This window comes from Desmodus rotundus, chromosome 8 (assembly GCF_022682495.2).
Source record: "Desmodus rotundus isolate HL8 chromosome 8, HLdesRot8A.1, whole genome shotgun sequence".
Classification (NCBI taxonomy): Eukaryota; Metazoa; Chordata; class Mammalia; order Chiroptera; family Phyllostomidae; genus Desmodus; species Desmodus rotundus.
In genome coordinates, this window is record NC_071394.1 from 135,163,829 (window position 1) to 135,185,154 (window position 21,326).

Here is a 21,326-nt window from a genome sequence, read left to right on the forward strand (position 1 = left end):
CATGTAAAAATTAGGTAATTAGTGATTATTACCTATGCTAGGTAAGCACAGATGATTATTACCCTAATTTTACAGACAGGGTAAATGAGAGTGTTGGAGGTGCCAGGAGAAAAATTAAAATTAACGAGGGCCTGGATCACAGGCCTGAGCGGCAAGGACTTTAAAGAGCTTGCAAAAAAAAAAAAAAAAAAAAAAAATCCCAACATGCTATAAAGTGAAACTTGAATATTGCAAAACAGACTTTCCAACTTAAAAATGTTCGATTTATAATGAGGCCAGTGCTAGGATTCTGTTTCTCATTGAGGAGGGGAAACCGCTAGGTTTTATGATTCCGTACCTTCCCGTACATCTGTGATGAGCAGCCACTGACCTCTGATGGGAATTCCAGGTTTTCACGGGTCTTCACTCAGATGGCAGCCCTTGCATTTCTCCCCCTTGGGAATAATCAGGGGCCCTGACGTCTTAGAAACCTGTTCTAGAAACGCATCCGGACCCGTGACCATCTGGGGGGCTGCCTCTGGTGCATGGCCACCGTGAGCTGGTGTCCAGCCGGGCCGGTTTCTGCCACACTTTAGAGCTGTAACCCACTTTAGGAACGGCCCCTTAGTCACGTGACGCAGCTCCCGGAGCAGGGCCTGAGGTGCCGGAGTCATGTTGAGTGTGTCTGTTACAACGAGCGCTATGTAGCCTCTCACACACTGTCCCTTTGCTCCAGGGCAGTGCCCTGGCGATGGAGGGAGGGCGCCTGGTGTGTGTGGGCGTCATCCGGGGCCGCGCGTGTCCCCGCGCTTCGTCAGTGACCTTCGTTTCTGAGGTCTGAGGGAGACTGCCCCCTGCCCCCGGTCCAGGGATGGGCGGACGACCCGAGGCAGGACATGCATTGCGACTGTCGGGAACAGGGTGCTCTTTCGGGTGGGCTCGCCGCGCTGTGGGCACAACCACGCTGACCTCCCGGGAAAGGAGCCCACACAGAGGAGAGCGAGGTGGGTTCCTGAGGTCGTCTGAACTTCCACTGCGATCACGCCAGTGGGAACACGCGTGGCCGAGCGTTTGTGGGGTGTCTGCTGTCAGTTCCCCTGGGCACCTACTGAGGAGTGGAATCGCCGGGCCAGGCAGTTACCCAATGCCGCACAGTCTGAGCGACGGCGGGACTGTTCCGCAGAAAGGCGGCCCTTTCGCTGTCCCACAGCCACTGGAGAAGGTTCCGAGGTCCCCAAGCCCCTGCCAGCCCTGCCCTGCCTGTCTTTCTGACATTGGCTCTCCTAGTGCATGGGAGGCGGGGGCTTGTGCAAAGCCTGCCAGTCACAACCAGGCAATGGCCCAGCAGTTCATGTGGCAGCTGGTTGTGCAGGACTCAGCACAGATAATGTCAAGGGGATAGTGTCACAAGTGCTGGTGTGGACCCCAAACAGGCCCCACCGGGATTGCGACCCCTCCTCAGCCTGTGATTAGGGCTCCAGAGAAGAGCTGGCCTGGAGCAGGAACTGGGGGCCCGTCCTAGTCCACCAGAAGGTGTCACAGGGACACGCGGCCCCCACTCTGTGGGGGAACTAGGCCTGATCACACTGGGTCCTTCGTCTGCCCAAAGCTCTGTCGGGCCCTCCGGCCCCGGCCCAATCTGTTCAGAGTCCTGTCCAGGGCCCTGCCGGCCCCAGGTTTGGCTCCTGCCCTCTCTCTGCCCTCACCTGGCTCTGCTCTCTCCTTTCTCACCTTTGTTAACTCCTGGGCCTGCTCGACTGAAACAAACCCTCACACCTTGAGTCCCGCTCCCTGGGCCTAGAATGTTCTGCTGGCTCTCCCCCGTCAGACCCCCCTCCTGGGAACGGGCTGTTCTCATTGCTAGTCCCGTCTGTTAAATTCAGCCACTAAAAAATAAGCTGACGTTCAAGGAGGGTTCCCCCCCCCATTCTAAAATTAACCAAGGAGGAGTGGCTCAGACAGACTCTCCTTTGCCTAGAGAGGCCCTGCCACCCCCACTCTGTGGCCTCAGCTGCAGCTGCAACATTTCATCCACCTCCCGGTCTGCAGGGTGTGGGGGGGGGGCGGGCATCCCTTAGAGAAGCTGCCCCAAAGTGAGCACTAACCTGTATGAGGAGCCGGGCCTGCGTCTCAGGACCAGCTTGGGTTGAAGAGTGTTGCCCAGGGTGTGACAGTTTGGAGCCCACAGACCTTTGCTGAGAGACTGTTTCCTGTCCGCCCGCTGGCACCGTGCCAGCAGCTCACCAGCCGCACTGAAGGTCCGGAGCGCGCGCTAAGGCCAGAGCTTCCCGCGGGGCCGCGCGAAAGAACTGCAGGCAGGGCGACTACAAGACAGTCTCTCCCACAACAGACAGCAAATGCCACCAGCCCCAGATTACCAAGCACTGTCGAGTGACAGCTTCTTAAAGGTCAGTTCCAAACAAGTGACCCTCTGGACGTCAAGGCGACCGTTTCACTGGGTGAAGCAGTTAAGCAGTGAATGTCAGGGGGTCCGCAGCTACAGAAGGGGAGCAGTGAGAGCAAAGGGGCAGAGCGAATGTGCGGGATGTGCCATCGGGGCCTCCAGCCTCACTTCGTCCCCCAGGCTGTGAACGAAGCTGTGAACACCACGGTCTTCCTTCAACACCCGGGGCGTTGCTGAAGACGCGCAGGAGCTCACCACCCCGTTGAAAAGGCCCAGATTCCAGGACAGACACCAGTCTGGCCTGAATCCTGCCAGCGGCGGCCTCATTCCCTGGAGACCCTCCAGACCTGCAGGGTCCCAGCCGCACTGGCGCTGGAGTCGGGGAATTTCAGCTGCACAGGACCCCGCAGGCCTCCCTCGGCCTTTTCCCAGGCTGGGCTTCCCAGTTGGAGGTGTCAGGTGGGGACCAGGCCTCAAAGGCTGGCTCAGGGCCGGTCCTGGGGCCAAGGGCTCCCGACTGTCCCGGCCGGATTCAGCACTGACCGTAAGTGCCGGCGTAGCGGCCCCAGCGCTTTCGCCGGCCCCAACAGCCAAGCCGGGCCGGGGGCGGGGAAGGGGCGGGAGGCAGATTACTCTGTGGGCGGTGGTCCCGGAAGGGGCTCCGCGACGCCGGGCGGGGCGACGGCAGCCGCGGCTCCCGGGTCAGTGAACCTTTCACGGCTGGAATTTGCCTCCTGAAGCGAAGAACGCCAGCAAGCGAGAGGAGTTCCGGGAGAAGAGGGTGCCGGCTCGGTCGCGGGGGCGCGGCCTCTCGGCGACCCCAAGGCCTCCCGCTGCCTCCCCGGCGCGGCGGGCGGGCTGGGCGGGCGGCGCCGGCGGGATGTGCATGCGCTCGCGCTCGCGCAAATACGGCGGAGGAGCCCAGGGCCTTTTCCGAGAAGTCTGCCGAGTTGGGCTCAGTCCGCGGAGAGCGCGCGCGCGGCCGGTCTGCGCTCCTTGCAGGGAGGGCGGCAGGGAGGGCGCCGCTCCCTGGCGGCGACCCAGGCCCGGCCCCACCATGGGCTTCGAGCTGGACCGCTTCGACGGCGACGTGGACCCGGATCTGAAGTGCGCGCTGTGCCGCAAGGTGCTGGAGGACCCGCTGACCACGCCGTGCGGCCACGTCTTCTGCGCGGGCTGCGTGTTGCCCTGGGTGGTGCAGGAGGGCAGCTGCCCCTCTCGCTGCCGCGGCCGCCTGTCGGCCAAGGAGCTCAACCACGTGCTGCCGCTCAAGCGTCTCATCCTCAAACTGGACATTAAGTGCGCGCATGCGGCGCGGGGCTGCGCCCGGGTGGTCAAGCTGCAGGAGCTGCCTGAGCACCTGGAGCGTTGTGACTTCGCTCCCGCGCGCTGCCGCCACTCCGGGTGCGCCCAGGTGCTGCTGCGCCGGGACCTGGAGGCGCACATGCGGGACGCATGCGACGCGAGACCCGTGGGCCGCTGCCAGGACGGCTGCGGGCTGCCCCTGACGCGCGGGGAGCTACGCGCGGGCGGCCACTGCTGCGCGCGGGCCCTGCGGGCGCACAACGGCGCGCTGCAGGCCAGGCTCGCCGGGCTGCACAAGGCGCTCAAGAAGGAGGCTCTGCGCGCGGGCAAGCGCGAGAAGTCGCTGGTGGCGCAGCTGGCCGCGGCGCAGCTGGAGCTGCAAATGACCGCCCTGCGCTACCAAAAGAAGTTCACCGAGTACAGCGCGCGCCTGGACTCGCTCAGCCGCTGCGTGGTCGCGCCAGCCGGAGGCAAGGTAAGCTCCTGCTGGAACCCCCTACCAGGCCCCGGCCTCCCGGGCCCCTCCCTGGTGCGCTGGGATGCCACGGGCTTCCCAGGAGCATCCTGGCCTCCCCCTCCTGCTGCCGATTGCCAGCTGTGTCACTGGGAACAGGGCGCTGAGTCAGCCCAAGCTTGTAAACTCGAGTCCCTACAGATTACTAGGCACGTAGGGTGAAAAACGGTACAGCAGCTTCAGGAGCCTGGAAAGATGGAAAGGAACCCACAGCCAGGGAGCAGAGCCAGGACAGGGTTCACGGTTTGCTGCTCAGGCCAGCTAGGGGGTGTTGGGGGAAGTCTCTTAACCTCTTTTCGGGTGGGGAGACATGATCCCTACCCAGGACACACAGGGCCTCCGTGTCCTGGCTCGGAGCACTTGGGAGGGGGCCAGCAGAGAGGCCTCTGCAGGGAGGGCTGGATTCCCGCTTGGACTGCGCTGGCAGCCGGGGGCTGACCTTGGGGAGCTGCTGGCCCGCTGTGAAGTTGGAGATCCGTGCCCCCTGGCGAAGTGACAGGAGGTGGAACCCAGCCAGGCACCCCCTGGGCCGCTCTTCCGGGGGTTCCAGGAAGCATGAAAGGAGCCGACACCAAGCATGAAGTAATCCCTGGGACAGAGTCCTGAGAACTGGAACCGTTTTAGAATCTGGGCTTTGTGCTGACCAGCTGGGTGACCTTGTGGCTCCGTCCAGGTGCAGCAGACTCCCCGAACCTAAAGCGGCTGCTGTCAGCTGCGGAGGAGGGAAGGACCTGGCACGGTGCCTGGGCAGGGGGTGGGGGCTAAATGCTCGGCCTCTGTGCTCACGATTATCTTCACCCATGGAGCCCTCCCCACAGCCTGGAGGTGCTGCAAGTAAGCACCCTACTGGGGGCCACTCTGGGCCAGGCCCTGTGCTGGGGGCTTCTCAGCTGTTTCCTTTCTACTCAAAGGAGGAGGCTGTGATGCTTCTCGTTTTGTTGATGAAGACACAGAGGCCCCAGGGAGAGGAGAGGAGGGGAGGAGAGGGGAGGGGCTGTCCGGGCCTGGGTTTCGGCGTCTCGGTGCCAGAGTTGGGCTCAGAGCCCACACGCCTCTCCAGCTGCTGTCAGGCTGCCTCTGGGTGCAGCCTCGTGTAGCGAGTGGTGATCAGCATGTGCCGTCCGCCGTGGACAGCACTTTGTGGGCGTCGCCTGTCTGCTGGATCCTCTGAGGTGGGCGAGCAGGCCCTGGGAGCGCACCGAACTCACACCCAGTCAAACTGCAGGGCCCAGCGGGATAGGGGTCTGCCTCAGCGCCCAGCCGCGGGATGCACGGACCCCTTGGCCTGCAATCCTCTGTTGTGAGGTGTTGAGCAGGGTCCCTGGCCTCCGCCCACTTCCCCTGGAGCAATCTCCCCACCCACCCCTGCACCCCAACCCCCACCAAGTTCTGACAATGAAAATGTCTCCAGATACTGTCCGGTGTTCTCCGTGGCGGTGGGGGGAGAAATCACCCCCTGAGAGCCAGGGTTTCCTGATTGCAGAGGCCACGCTTGGACAAGGGGGACTACGGGGCGGGGCTCCGGCTGCCGCCCCTCTCTGGCTGCCTGTCCTCTGGCTCCAGGAGGAGAGTGTGTCTGCCCCGAGGGCCCCAGCCCTGCGTCTGCTTTTCCTCCTTCAGGCCGCAGTGTTCCAGCCCTGGTGCCTGGCCCCGCCTGACTGTCAGCTGCAGGCGGAGCAGCTGGCCGCGCTGGGCGCAGGGCAAATATTTACAGCTCCAGCCTCCGGGGACCGCACAGGCTACAAAGGCCTGGGGAGACCACGAGTCACCCCACGGGGCAGAGCCTGGCCTTCAAGCAGGCGCCGGTTTGGGGCGAGGGAGACCGGAGCTTCTGCTGTCCTGCCAGCCCTGGTGCTGCCTGTGCAGTTTTAGGCGACGCTTGTTTATAAATAAGCCACTCACTCCCCAGGCTCAACACACACGCCTTTCATTGTTGGGCCAGTTTATTATTTTTCTTGCCTTTCTGTTTTCTTTCTGGAGTGTTTGGGTAAATTCTCTCTGAATCAAAAACACGACACTTGAATCAAAATGGAATGCGTTTGACGCTCTGAGTGGTGGGAGAACCGGGGGGTTCAGCTTGGGGACAAGATGTTGCTGTTTGGACTCACGGACCGCTCTGCTCCCCAGGGCGGGCTGAGCGCCCGGCCGGCCTCAGCTCTGCTGGTTCCCTCTCTGGCCTCAGCCCCTGGGCCCCTGCCAGGCCTTCGAGAAGCTGCTCTGGCCCCAGGTTAACCCTCAGTGGCCCTTGCAGCTGCCACACAGGCTGCTCGAGAACTCGTTTACTTCATCCCATGTGCTCTGCTGTACTGGACACTTTATTTTCCAAAGCCAGAGGACTGGAGTCCCTGCGAAACTCCTGTGCACAACGGTTTTATTTTTTTATAAGCCGTGGTGTTTACGTCTCCATTACAGGCTGAACTAGACAAGAACACTCAGAAGACCTCCGGTACCCAGGGCCCAGCCCCACACCCCGTGGAATGACCTGGCCTCACTAACTGTATCTCAGCCGGCCGGGTGCTCAGGGTCTGCGGGCGCCGTTCTCAGGTGGAGCCTCCCAGCCTTCCCTCAATCGGAACCACTCAGAGAGCTTGCTGAAACGGACCCCGGTGTCTGACTCCGAGGTTCTGGCCCGTTTGGTGCGTGAGGTCTGTGTCCGTGGTGAGCCCCAGGTGAGGCCTGTCCACCTGTCCCACCTCGTGGCTCCTCAGCCGGTCAGAGGGCAGGCTCAGTGCGGGCGAGTGAGGATCGGGCTCCTCCACGTGGTGCTTGCACCGCACACCCTTGCTGCCACCGCCCCTGCTAGTACCCGAAGGCAGACCAGGCCACGTTCTGGGCGCCAGGCTGCCAAGTGAGCGGCGAGGGGCCTCGAGCCCGTGCGAGGCACGGTGGGCTGCCGCAGGCTTGGTGACAGTGGGCTCGAGGGAGCTTTGTTCCCGCCTTGGTTTCCCTCCACGACTTAGCCCCTGGGTCTCAGAACACAAGCCTCCCACAGCAAAGCTTCTAGGGCTTCTGGTGCCATAACTTCTTGGGACTCATCCTGGGTCCCTCTGCTCTGCCCTCCCCCACCTCCTCTGTGCTCCAGCCCTGCTCATTCTCCCTCCTGCACAGGCTGTGAAGGCGGCTTGGCTCTTCAGAAGGCCGCCATCCCCACCCCGGGGTCTCCCTTCGGGCCCGGCTCTGCTGCCTCATGGGCTGGGGGGTCCTGGGCGTGTGGGGGCCGAGTGCTCAGTGAAGCGCAGGGTGTGGAGCGGCCCCCCAGCCTCTGCCCACAAGATGCCAGCGGCATCCCGTGCCATGACAGCCTTGTCCAGGCACTGCCACCCGCCCCCTGGACACAGAATCGGCCTGGTCTCCACCCCACCCTGCACCTCTTGGCTGGACCACAAACGGTCCCTCTGCCTTCCGCTTCCCTTTGATTTGCTCTCCATCTGCATCCAGGGATAATCTCTTAGAAACGCAAGTCTGAGCTCAACCTTCCTCCTCAGACGGGGCTGTGCCTCCCAGGTTCCCAGGGGCTGTGCGGTCCAGCCCGTGGCATGTGCTGCCGGCCTGCCCCTATCTTCTCGCTTCCGTCCTCCCAGCTTCCCTGAGCACAGCAACACCCCGCCCCCCCTCCCCCCAGGCCTTTGCACCTGCTCTCCTCTCTACCTGGAGCAGTCTGTCCAGCTCCTGATCCCCAGGTAACCTGTGAGTCCTCAGTTCCCCCTGCCCTCGCCTTCCCATCAGCACATGGTGCCCATCTCTGGGTAACCCGTGTGTCCTCCCCACCCCAGCATCACCGCCTCCAGGAAGCTCTCTGTGCCTCACACACTGGCTCTGGTCCTGAGAGTCTTGGTGGGTCCTCCCCTTGCATGGCGTCCGCCTGTCCATCACAGCTGTGACGGCACCCTCTCTTGTGTGTCTCCCCGGGTGGGACCACAGCTGTCCATCACAGCTGTGACGGCGTACCGGGCAGGCTGTCTCTTGTCTGTCTCCCTGGGGCCATGTCCTGCTCCAGACTGAGTGTGTTTGTCCAGTGCGAGTCCAAGAGTGAGGGGCCTGTCTCGTTGGCCGCAGCAACTTTGCAGGTTGCTAGGCCAGAGTGAGCTTGTAGGAAAAGGAACGGGCTTTCTGTGTACCCCCCGCCCCGCCCCACTGAGTAGACAGAATTGTTTCCAGGTGTTGGAGGCGTTCCTTTGGCTACTCAGCCCCGCCCGGCTCACGCTGTGCGAAGCTGCACATCAGAACTGCTGGATGCGAGGAGGCCAGGGGACGGTAGTGCCGGAAGGTGTTCGGGACACTTGCAGGGTCTGCACGGGGAGCTCGGTCAGTGTGCTGTTCCCGAGAAGCTTCGGCACGTGGCCACCACGGGGCACCCACCCCGGCGGCCCGTTCAGCGGAACGGGTGGTGGCTGTCACAGGTCACGAAGTTCTCCCGGGCGCTTTGGATTCACGACGTCGTTCAGGAGCAGACACTCTGTGTTGCTTGGACTTGGGGGGAGAAGGGCTGAGGTCCAGCCCCCTCGGTGCCCTGCAGTGGTCTGAGCCCGGGCCCCGCCCACGCGACGCACCCTGCACTCGTCCATGATTTGTCGTGACCGTGGGGCAGGGGGAGCTCTGCCGTCCTCCTTCTGTGGGCGAGGACACCCTTCTCAGGCCCTGGCTGTGGGTCCAAGCACTTAGCTGCGACCCCGCTCCTGTGGGGGACGGCACACTTTTCAGGCGCCCTGCAGGGCATCGAGGACGTGCGCCATCTCTGCGTGGAGGGTTGCGCAGGGCAAGGCGCTGTGCCTACAACTCTGACTTCAGAACTAATTAGCTGTGTGATCCTCCGTGACGTTTCAGTGCGAAGGCCCGCCTTTTGGGGCCGGGGGATGTAGGAGGGGCTGTGGATGGTGAGCAGCAGGCTGCAGAGAGTGTGGGCGTTGGTGTCCACCCAGGTCCTGAGTTGGCCGCCGCGTTGCCGCCCTGAGACCCTGTGCAGCTGCGTGAGCTCTCGGAGCTGGGGATCCGTGGGGGTGGGGCCCCAACATCACTGCTGTGCCCAGGGCCGCTGGGGTGGTTCCTTGGCGGTTATGTGGGGTGGGGCCCGTTCCTGGGGAAACAGCGCTGGTCACAGAGAACTCGGAGCCGGGAGATGATTCTGCACATCCAGCCCATTCGTCTTGCGTGTGTGTGTGTGTGTGTGTGTGTGTTGGGAGTGGGGGGGATTGTGTGTGCGAGTCTGTGCATGCGTGTGTGCTTGGCTCAGCGGACACAGCTGTCTGGGCTGGTGTGAACCGGGCATTCGCGGCAGCGATGGTGAAGCTGCGCCCCGGAGCGCAGGGGCAGCGGCCAGAGCCGTCCAGTCAGAGCTGAGCTCAGGCCCTGTGGACACTGCATTTACTCCCCCAAAGAGCAGGAGGCAGAAGTTTGATCGGAAGTAGGAGATTCCAGCACAAAATCTCGTGTGTGATAAGCTGTCAGTATTTTTAAGATCACTCATAATGAAGGCTTCCGTGTTTTTAAAAATGCTGCATTTAGAAAATTCCATGTTTAGATGAGAAACATGGTGACGGGGTTGTGAGTTCACGGTCGGTCCATGTGCGGTTGTGCCCCCTGGGAGCGGTCCAGCCACGTGCCAGCCAGTCTGGTGTTGACGCCACACCTGTCAGGTGACCCTTTGCCCACGCGTCGACCTGTTTGTGGTCATTGGTCTGTGACCGAGTGGTTCCGCCCAGCGTCCTGGCTTCTCCACCCCAGGACAAGTGCCTGCAGCCTCTGAGCCCTGCCTGGGCGGCGCAGCCTCTGCGCCGGGAAGGGTTCAAGCAGACCCACCTGCTGCGTGTCCCATGGTGGCGATGGTGTCACCTGGGTGGTGCCTGCCCTTTCCGCAGAGGCGGGAGTCCTGTTTCCCCTCGGGCTTGCCCCTGACCTTGCGTGGCCTGTCCTGACGTCTCCCAGCGCAGGTGACTGTGGACGGGCTGTGCACGGACTCACACGGCCGGGCCGGTTGCGTTGATGTTCACGAGGTAACAGGAGGCGTGGTGGGGAAGCAGACTGACAGGTGTGTTCTCAGCCCGCTGCCCTGGGTGTGCCATGGGAGACGCACTTGCCGCCCGGAGTGTGGAGGGAAGGGGCTCGCCGGCCGCCTGGGTGTCACTCCAGGGCACGAGGCACCTAGAAGTGTCTGTGACCTGACCCAGAACAGGGCTTCGGCTTGGGCTCGGCCCTTCCAAGAGGCGTAGAATTTTACTGACCCTGGGTGACCCCCACATGCACTTGGAGGGAAGGAGCGCTCCGGACACCCACCTTCTCCTTGGGAGTGAGACTGACCTCCCTCTCCGTTCCCTGCAGGGTGAAGAGACCAAGAGCCTGACCCTGGTCTTGCACCGCGACGCCGGCTCCCTCGGCTTCAACATCATCGGCGGGCGGCCGTGTGCGGTACGTTCGCTGCCGCAGCAGCAAGCGGGTGGCCTGGGGAGTGGGGTCGGGGGCTCGGCCAAATCGTGGCTGCTGTGACCGGAGACTCCGTGGTCTGTGTCGCGTCCCCACACTGGGGGGTCCAGGTGGGTGGTTTCCTACGGTGCCATTGTCCTGCTGATGCAGCAGCTGCCGGACTCGGGGTGACGTCTGCTTGTGGGGCAGTCGAGCTGACGGGCCTGGTGGGCGGTGCATGCAGGCGGGGACGGGCCGTCCTTGTGGGTTGCTTGCTTGGCCTCTCCTCCCGCATGGCTCTGGGTCCACCCCACTGGTCCTAGCCCCTCGTTGGAGAGAAGGGCCTGAGTCCCCATCGGTCAGGGTCACTGTGAGGACAAGTCTGTGCCGGGGCTCCCGGCAGGGAGGGGCCGAGGCAGGTGGCTGGGTCTCAGCTCCAGATGGGATGACCTCAGCACATGTCACCTCTCGCTCGTACCTGTGGCCGACTGTCTCCTCATTTCATAGGAGAAGGGAGCTAGTCGGAGGAAAGGGAAATATAAGGCATTTAATGAAGGAGCATCGAACAGGACCATTTGCTGGGACCCGGTGGGGGGGGGGTACCACGGGGGCCAGCAGCCTGCGTCCCTGCAGTCACTGGGTTTGGCCCAGGGGACGTTAGGGAAGAAGCACAAACATGCAAGTGTCAGATGGGGTGAAGCATGAGGAGGGCGGTAGGGTGGCACGTAGAAGATTCCGGGAGCGAGGGTGCGTCGCCAGGCCTCGCCGAGGTCGTGAGCCCGTGAAGTCGTCCGCGAGGGCCGGGATCGGCGTCTTCCAGACTCCATTGCTGTTGCCATTTTGACCTCTCCCTGTGACTCGTGAGTGTTCTTAGTGGCATCTAGGGTGGTGAATCCTTCCAGAAGCTTCTCTATTTGCCCAGATCCGTCTGACGAGTAACTGTGGCAGCGATAGCCTCACAAAATGTGCTTTTCACAGAACGAGACGTGGAAGTCAGAGCTGCTCCTGCCCCGGTGGTGGAGCGGATGCCACGTCACAGGTGCAGAAGCAGCATCAGTCTCCTTGTCAGTCTCCACCCGTGCGTGGGGGGCTGTCGGCGAGCAGCAGGGTGCAGCAGTGGGCACAGGGGGCTCGGTGAGCCACGCGTGGACACATGTGGTCGTCCAGCTTTGCGGACCTACATGGGGCGTTGGCCCTCAGGGCCCTGGGGTGTTCGGGTGGCACGTGAGCACTGGCCGCAGCCCAGGGTCACGGCGGCACGGGCCCGGCCCTGGTGCACCCACCTGTCCCCCAGGTGGTGAGGCGGCACGGACTCCACTCTCCGGCTTCAGAAGCCCTGGACGGCGGCGTCTTCCAAATGAGGCCCCCGTGTGGATGGAGTGGTGAGAAGCCACACGCTGCTGGTCAGTTAGGTTTCCGGTCTTTTCTGGACACAGTTTCTGGTGCCCCAGACCATCACAACGGAAGCATCAGAGATGGCTGGTCACAGATCAACATAACACATGTGCTCACCGTGACCGTGTCTGAAATAGCAAGAGAAGCACCACAATGTGCCGTGGAGACGCGGAGGGAGCAATGCTGTTGGCACACCGGTGCCGGCAGACGGGCTGGGTGCCAGGTTGCCACAAACCTGCAGTCTGTCAGACTCGCGTCACCTGAGAAGTGCAGCAGCAGGAGGGGGCCGTGCCCGAGGGTCACATGATGCGAGGACGCTTCGGGGGCGGGAAACCTCCTCTAGAAAGCAGGCAGGCGGCACCATTTCTGCGCCTCCCCGGCGGGGACAGCACCGCAGCCTCGCCGGAGTGTGAGGGTCTTTGGTCCCTTCTCGTGCTCGTGGAGGAACGTGTGGTCGGGTATTTTCTTGCTCCCTCGAAAAGCGATCTCGGGACGAACAACTGGGTTGCGTGGCATTCCCGCATGTCCTCCGAGTCTGTGGCCTTCCTGCAGGAACCTCCCAAGCATCCCTGGATGAGTTTCGGGTTCTGTGAGCACGAGTTCACCACTGCGTGTTTTTCAAACTTCTGCTGACGAGCGGAGAAGGCTCCACGGAACCTAAGTGTGCTCTGCGGCATCACCTGGAAACCAGGCAGGGCCCTGCGGAGCCGACGGGCAGTGGTGTCCAGCGCCACAGGTAGAGCACAGTGCAGGGGACCGGGACGCACGTGTCCCAGGAGTTCCTGTGAGACGCCGGGCCAGCCGCACTACAGCCGGACTCTGGCACAGGCTTTGCATCCGGCACAGAGCACGTCTAGCAAAGCCGCCGCTTCCTCACTCGTCCTCAGAGCCTCAAGTGCGTGGCGGCCAGTTTGGGCGGCCCGTCCCCTCCGCCCCCGGCAGGTGGCTGTCACTGTCAGGCACTCCCCACATTTCTGAAGCCAGCAGAACACAACACACCCCGACCAGCTCAGTTCCCTTCGACGAACAGCCGGCTTTCGACCTGCGAGGAGAGGCTCCAGACCGAGGACTCGCGGGGACAGGCTCCAGACCGAGGACGCGCGGGAACAGGCTCCAGACCGAGGACTCGCGGGGACAGGCTCCAGACCGAGGACGCGCGGGGACAGGCTCCAGACCGAGGACGCGCGGGAACAGGCTCCAGACCGAGGACGCGCGGGGACAGGCTCCAGACCGAGGACGCGCGGGGACAGGCTCCAGACGGAGGACGGACGAGGAGAGGCCTTGAGGAGGCGGACCGAGCTGTCCCGTGGACGTGATGGTTTTCTGCGATTTTGTCTTTCTGTGCTCCCCCCGTGGTCTCGATTTAACCCGAGTCGAGCTGTTTGCTGTTCTCTCTGGTTTCTGCTTGAACTTTCCGCTGCTCCTAGAGAGACTTTCTTGTGTTGGACGTGGTTTCTGCACAATGAACCAAAGCCAAAACCCCGTCCCTATCTGCCTGTCCTTCCAGCCAAGGAACGCGCGCGGTGAAGTCAGAGCAAACACAGGCCTCTTTCACTCGGAAGGCTGACGTCACCCCCGGGGAGCTCGGGCTTGTCCGTAAACCCTCTGTGGTCCCCGGAGACCTTCCAGCTCCGCTGGTGGAATATTCCATCGCTGGAATGCTGGTCTTCTGCACGCGTGACTATTTTGGGCTTCGCTCAGTGGGAGACAGTATTGTACTCAGAGCGTGTCTGAGAGGACAGCCTGTCCTCGGTTTGCAGCTGACCCTGCCGTGGTTCAGCTGTGTGATCTTGGTAAGTTGCTATCTCTCTGGGTCAGCACTTCTGGTTATGAGAGGAGCATGTGCCCCTCGAGGTTACCGTGGGCTCACAACGGACCCGATACCGGGCGTGTGCTCCACACAAGGGCTGCGGCCCAGCTTTGGCGTACACGCAAGGTCACACATAGGGAGGGGGAGGGGGGCTGGGACCCGTGGAAGTTCAGGCAGTGAAGGGGGCTGTGCAGCCGGCTGTGGCTCAGGACAGCTGACCCGGCCCTCTTAGGAGAGTCAGATGGACCCTAGGGGCAGTGAGAGACCTGCCCCTGTCACGTGGGGTCAGCACTGGGGAGACCGCTGATGCCCATTTTAGGCTGTGACTTTGGCGTCTTTGCATCACGGGTGTGACTGCATGTGCCTGTGGGACAGGGGCCAGGAGTGTGGTTCCCCCTTAGCTCCTGCACGCTGGTCATCACTGAAGCGGATCCCACAGCCTTGGGCTGAGCGCCCCCGCCCGCTGGATCCCGGGGTTTCTGCAGACGTCCTGAACTCGCACACCAGGGGTTTTGTCTGGGCGGACGCCTGCCGTGCGTTCAGCTCACAAACCCGCTGTGGCTCGCCGGCACTCGGTGTGTGGGCTCGGGGACAGTCACCTCAGCGCCGCTTGGAAAAATGGTTGTGAACAAGCTGCAGGGACGTTTTTACGAGTTCGTCAGAGCCTGTGATTTTGAGGAAAGGCAGGCATGGAAGCAGCCAGCCCCCTCCTGTCCTGGAACCCTCCCCCAGGCACTGTGAGACGGATCAGGAAGGACTGGATTGGGGAGGCGGGGCCTTTCCGATACAAATCAGAACAGAATGAAGCGACTGTTTCCAGTCAGATTATTAGATGTCACAAAGCTGATTGGTATTTAGCATTGCTAAATCAATTGAAAGTGTTAATATATTCACGGGGAGCTATTCAGTGTTCCGGAAAGTCCTGTGCTGGGAGGATTCGGGAAACGCCCCGTCGGGAAGCCATCGTGCGGGCTCCAGGGGGTAATTCCTCCAAACCGATCAATGTGCGTGCCCTTTGCCCCAGCGTTCCCATGGCATGGGGCTCACCCCACGTAAACGCTGGCAAAGGCGTTTCAGGACGTGGGAGGGAGGTGTGACCTCTGCCTGTCTCCAGTGGCCACACCCAGGAGGTGGATGCCGCTCGGCCTCTTGGGGTGTCAGGTGGGCAGTGCGGCTGCATGAACTACCCCCCGGCTTTTACAGTTCTGGGCAGGAACAGCCTTGCTGCAGGAAGGCAACACACAGACGCGAGCTGGTACGGACACGGATGGAGGCCGGGGTGGGTGGCAGGGCCCCCTGCGTCCTTCGGTGTGGGCTGATCGGTGTCTTCCATGCGAACACAGGCTGGGGGACAAACGGCTTTCACGTCACCACCACTCCATGCTGTCCTACCTGTGGGGCCCCCGCGGCGCCTGGCACTCACTCCTGTGCTTTTAACCCGCAGGACAACCACGATGCGTCCTCCAGTGAAGGCATCTTCGTCTCCAGGATCGTGGACAGCGGGCCTGCAGCCAAGGACGGGGGCCTGCAGATTCACGACAGGATTGTTGAGGTACGTGCGCACGGGCCAGCAGTTCCGCGGCCGACACCGCCCGCCTGCGCCGGCTCAGCGAGGTGCTGGGGCGAGGGCGGCCCCACGGGGGGCCGAGTGTCGGGTGGTCCCATGGTGTGAGGCGACTGCTCACGCCGGTCACGGGGCACGCTGTCGGCGCTGGAGTCAGGCCGGTGTCCCACCCCCAGGTGCTTGGTCCCTGGGTTTGTTGTGGTGTCCTCGCCGCCTGTTGCCGGTTGTGCAGGCTGGTTGTGCAGGCTGGTTGTCCGGGCCCTGCGGGCGAAGGCTGGTGTTCGGGTTGTTCGCACATTGCCCCGGACGCGTCAGCTTCGGGTCCTCACTCACCATCTCAGACTCTCTGTGGGGCAGGCTTGTCTTCCACGCTGCTGGGGGCACGACGCTCGGGAAGAGCCACGATGTGGCGGGACGTCCGCGTGGCTGAGGGGAAGGCCCCGCTCTTGCCTCCTTGTTGGGCTTTTGTTGCAAAGTTTGACCTGAAGGACGTTTTGCTGGTCTTTTTGACCATTTTGGCTGTTCTGTCAGGGGGTAAATTTGTGAGCTACATTGGGGGGGCCCCCCAGGGGGGACAATGAAATGTGGGACCCAGGGTGCTGTGCTGAACCCGCGAGAAGCTCAGCCGCCGAACAGGAGACCAGACAGCAACCGTTGGGTGTTCTTGTCGGGGCGTGTTCCCCTGGCAGCTGTGTTTCCAAAGCTCGGGCCGAGGGCAGCTGTGGCTGTAGGACGAGCAAGTGTGAGGAGGACAAGATCTCCCAGGTTGACTCCTTCAGAAGCGTCCCCAGTGGAGGCGTGGTCTCTAGTGGCTCATCCTCAGGGACAGAGACAGCGGGTCTCACAGGAGACGGTGCTCAGGGGTCAGGGCTGCGGTCACCTCCGTGTGAAGAGGAGACTTGGTTTGTGTCCAGGACACGGTTAGTACTGTCCACACTTTCACTTTTGGGGGGCTCTTAAACTAGGGGCTCTTTGGGCCCGTGATTTGGGGTCTGTTTGTGCTTGCAGGCCGGAATTTGCTTGGGTGAGACCACGTGGGCGAACCTGCTGCCTTGTCTTGGGGGGAATGCGTTTTCTGAGGCTGTTGTTCAAAAATGTGAGCCCGGCTCCATGGCCGGGGCCTGGGGGCCGCCAGCCTCTGTCCGTGAGGAAACTGCCTGGTGTCTGTTTGCAGGGGGTGGGACTTGTCTGTCATCCAGGTGATGGAGTTCGCACGATCAGCCCACTTTTGGTTGAGCCACATTCCCGTGGACAGTGCTGACCACGTTGCAGTGCCAGGACAGGCCCCGGCGGAGAAGGGTCACCTGCAACACGCCGGCCCCCTTGGTCCCTCCTCTGACGGGAACGGCGATCCCACACGGACTGGTACACTCTCTCGGCTTCATGCGTCCGTGCCCAAGCCTGCTCCCGGCACGAGTGTCGTTGTTTTAAGTGTGTGTTCCGTGTCCCCAGCGCTACTCAGGAGCAGTGTGTGTGGATGCACACCTGGCCAGGAGCTGCATGCTCTGTGACGTGCTGGAGAGGCCACGGGAGGTGGCCAGCTCCGGCCTGGGCGTGTTGAGTGCTCGGGCACGGCCAGTGTGGGGCCGCCGGCTGCTTTGCCTCCCGGGACTCCGTGGCTGCTGGGACACGTGCACCCTGAGCAGCGTCTCCGTCCCTGCCTCGGTTTCCCACGGTGAGCACACCAGGGCTGAGTTCTGGGCCATGAAGCAGGGCCGCCCTCTGATGGACACACTTCCGGTGCGTGCGGTGACTGCGGAGAGACGCGCGCAGCACTCACCACACGCGGAGCGTTTGCCTGCGCCTTCCCGGCGTTAGGTACGTCACGTCCTGGGCACCGGTCCCCACCGTCCCCGGACGTTCTCGTCTCCCCAGTCGGGGAGACTGTCCTGTCACCCAGCCCCCGCCGCCATCGACGGCCTGCCTGTGACCTTGACGCCTCCCGGGGCCCCACGGGACAGAGTCCCACAGGGCTTGTCCTCGGCGGTGACAGGGCTGAAGTGACGGGCTCTGCGTCGGCATCGGGTCCCTGCGGTGCAGGAAGCGGCCGAGGGTGTGTGGGCGAGACACCAGGGCTGCGGCCGGCAGTGCCTCTCACAGAGGAGCGCGGCCTCAGCCTGGTGGTGGCGTTTGTCTCTGCCTCCCAGCGACAGTGTGGCCCTCGTTCGCCGTGTCTGGACAGACGAGACTGTTTGGTTGCTTAGTTAAGAACAGAGGGGAAAAAACCGCTTGTACGTGTGCGTCTGCAAGGGAAGGTGGGCTCGTGTGCGTCTGAGCGTGCGTCTCTAAGGACCTCACACGGTAACTTGGGACGTGGTCACTCCGCAAGCCCCAGGACCAATCCGGAAGTTTCCAGCTGTTTTGAACATGGTCTTAGAAACTTTTGTTTCTCTTTGCGGGAGATGAAAGCAGAAGCCGCTGTGAAGTGTGGGGTCAGGGGACTGTGTGATCTGGGACTCAACTCCGTGGGAAGCCCGATCCCGGGGAGTTTGGGTCGATGTGGAGGATACATTAAGTCCATCTCACCATCGTCCTGTCTGCTGAAGTCACTGGACTTCACAGAACGCACAGGGAGCTCTGAGCCCAGAGAACAAGGCCCAGTTTCCTCTTCTCTGCTTGGTTTGAAAGTGAAGCCCGTGTAAGCGCTTGTTGGTTTTCACCGTAACTAGAACGTTAAGGGCATTCAGTAGGGACTGTTTCTGGCCTTTTGTGGTAACGGATCGCAGTTCTAAGTGATCTCTGAAACGTGCAGCTGTGCAGCATTACGGAGAACGTGGCAGGGAAGACTGACCCTGTGTCCCGGTCAGTCTTCGTCAGCAGGACGGGTGGGGAAGGCCAGCCGGGGCGGGTGAGAACAACGCAGAGGGTGTCCTGACTGAGTGGGAGCGGGTGCCGCTGCCGTCCTGGCCGGCGGGCGAGCATTTCTCACCGATCGGCAAGCTTCCCCCAGCGTGTCTCAGACCAGGCACCTCCCACTTTGCCGGATGCGGATGTTGCTCGTAGGGCAACATGCTGCTCTTTAGCCAAGTTAAAGGGAACTCTGTGTCATGACTGTACCCGAAAGTCACGTTCGTGGCTGCCAACACGGGTGTCAGTGAACAAACGTGGGGAAAGCTGTAGCTGGTGCATTTCCGCTGGGTTCTGCCCCTTGAGGACCAACCCTGAGCCCCGAGTTCTCTTGGTTTGAGAGCGGCTGCCCCTGTGGGTTAGACGTCAGGGTGGGGACGGGTCACAGTGTGGGTTCCGCCCGGTTCCTGGCCCGGGGGGTGGTGACCGAGCGTGCTGGTGCTGTGAACTGACCCTGACCTCCCATCCACACATCCGTGTGATGGAGTTCATTTGCGACGTGGTCTCGCAGGCGTGTGGGCCCGGGTGGCCTCTGTCCTTGGTTGCATCCAGCTTGCTCACCTTGTCACCAGCCTCTGACCGTCACCCAGAGCCGCGTACCTGGTGCCAGCGCTCCTGGCCCTGCCCCGCCCCCGGCCGCAGGGCCTGCGGTGCAGCCTCGGCAGTGTGGCCGGGCGAGGAAGGAGGAGCTTTCAGAGATGCGTCTCCACTGCAGAGGGGATTCAGTCCGTCGGCAGAGGCACAACGGTAAATATCGGTGTCACAGGCCGGAAATCGGGGAATCCATCTTCGATAAAGCTTCGTGTGTTTTTGCACAGTTTTGGAAAACCGTGCTGCTGTGCTCTGCGGTGTTAGCTGTTCGAGGTGTGTGCCCCGGTGGGCTAGGGCAGCCAGCGTAGACGTCCGCACGCCCGAGGCTGGACGGGTCCCCGGAGCACCGGGCAGACCTCGGGAAGGAAGACGGGGTGGCACCCGCAGATGCCAGCCGTCCTCTATCCTCACCCCGTACGAGCAGGCTGTAGTTCTGCTGCTTCTCTGGTTTTCAGTGCTCGCGGCTCGCCCCTGAGCTGCGTTCCCCACTCCCTGAAGGGCAGTGGCCGGCAGTTTGGGCAGGTCCTGCTGTGCAGACGGAGCCGCACCTCCGTGCTGACAGCAGACGTCCTTCCTGATGTCATGTTCACATGGCCCGTCTGCTGCTGGCTCATCCAGGACGCCAGCTCGGACGTCTGAATATTACCCGGCTCCTGAACCCACACCTGGGGGCCTGCGGGGACCGCGTGTCCCTGTGAGGTCTGCAGGCCCTTGGGTGGGCCCAGGCGGGTGCTGCTCCATGGACGCTCCTGAGCAGGGACCCGGCAATCCGGCTCTGGGTTTGCCGCATTCCCGGGACAAGGCCTCCTGCCCGGGGCAGGGGTCCTCGGGGTTACTGTCTGTCACCTGACTTGGAAATAGATTTTCAGGTCACACAGCCAACTTCTGAGGGTCAGACTGCAGGAGGTCAGACATTAGAAGCACGAGAGGCAGGTGACAGTGTGTCCCAGGGTCTCGGGACATCGGACACTTGGATAGAAGACAGGTGGAGCCGGCAGCTGCCCACACAGGAATAGCAGCGGCTTTAAATAGCCGTGCGCCCCCACCCCCAACTCTGTGCAGGGGATTCAGGAGAGAGTCGCTTTATTTGGAAGCGGTGAGGGGGAGGGGGGTGAAGTGGCTGCCACAGGGAAGTAGGAGGCCCTAGTTTTGCTTTTTGTTAGGCAAATAGGAAGGTGTCATAAGACAATGGGGTTCCAGTTTTTGTAGCCCCATGCTGGGTTTCACACACTGAACAAGAAGGTGGCCACCTTCCTCTCTCCCAGGCTTTGCATTTCAAGCAGGGGCTGGTCTCTCCTGTGCAGAGCCAGGCAGGCTGCCCGGCTGCGGCTGACACGCCGCCTCCAGTGTGGGTTTCTGCTGGCAGGTGTGCTCTCTGCTCCGGCAGCCGAGGCTTTGCCAGCAGATTTGGGGAGTTTTATTGTCACTCACCTGCCCTCTACCGTCTCAGCAGCTTGGGTCTGCTCTTCCTGCAGGACCGTTTTAGCAACGGGAGTTCTGGAAGGTTCCTTCTCTCATTTCTGTTTTGAGTGTGCCATTATCTGGCGTGGCATTTTTGGACATCTCCCAGGAAATAATTACTCGGCCAGATTGCTTGATTTGACCAGGGTGTCGGCGTCAGGAAGCGGGGTCCCCAGGGGACTCTGGGAGGGTCGCTGGGAGGGGTCTGAGCAGAGGCCTCTGGCTGCAGACACACCTGGGAGGCACCAGACAGCAGGGCCAGGTGTTTGGAGCAAAAAGATGGATTTCAACTTTTTTCTTTTAATTTTACTCATCCGTTCTTAGAGAGAGGGGAAGGGAGGGAGAGAAATGTCTATCGGCTGCCTCTCACATGCACCCCAGCGGGGGCCCGGGCCTGAGCCCTGACCGGGAACCGAACTGGCGACCTGTTCACTTTGCGGGACCATGCCCGACCTCTGGGCCACACCGGTCAGGGCTGACTTCCCCTCCTGACTGTCACCTTCCTGCCGACAGGTTTGAGCTTTGCATTCTGTGCTGAACTGGTGGTAAAAGGGTTGGGCTGGCACAGCTGAACGTCCCCACAGAATTCACGTGAAGCTAAAAACCGTGGAGGTGTTGACATAAATGCGGAATCAGAAATTCCTTACCAGACATTTCCTGGTCTGTCTTCTGGTGACGTCACCCACAGAAAGTGCAAACTTGAACTCCTAAGCTTAGGACGGTGAGACTAACACAGAGCGACTGTCTCAGTTTTTCCTTCAAACACCCGAGCCGAGAAAGGAGACAGTTGCCTGGACCTGGGCACTTGCTTGTGTGTGCACCTGCCCGCCACTCGAACTGAAGCGCTCTCCCTCGAGGGTGCGGGCGGCCTGGGCTCACTTTGAAAGTTCATTTCCAAGCGTCGCTGCTTGTCGGTCCCAGACCCCACAGACTGGGGCCTCCCCACACCAGCGTGCTTTCGAAGATTTTTGTCTTCGGGTAGGACTCAGATTTTTCTGAGTTAATGTTCAAGCCCTCTTTACTCTTTATAATTCCGTTCTCCAGAAATGCTACTCAGCAC

General features: G+C 61.9%; 1 protein-coding gene across 2 annotated transcripts in view; it reads left to right on the forward strand.

The window, feature by feature from the left end:
- The first annotated feature begins 3,270 nt into the window (after nt 1–3,270).
- The window catches only part of PDZRN3 (PDZ domain containing ring finger 3), a 102,802-nt gene continuing 84,746 nt past the window's right edge, over nt 3,271–21,326 (forward strand). Inside the window, exons 1-3 of one of the 2 annotated variants that reach the window (XM_024566080.4) lie at nt 3,271–4,163; nt 10,518–10,604; nt 15,248–15,355. In XM_024566080.4, coding sequence (XP_024421848.3) covers nt 3,441–4,163; nt 10,518–10,604; nt 15,248–15,355 — 918 coding nt within the window. In that variant the 5' untranslated portion in view covers nt 3,271–3,440. Of the gene's footprint in view, nt 4,164–10,517; nt 10,605–13,668; nt 13,787–15,247; nt 15,356–21,326 lie in introns of those variants that run through there. The other variant, XM_053929499.1, reaches the window with a different exon arrangement.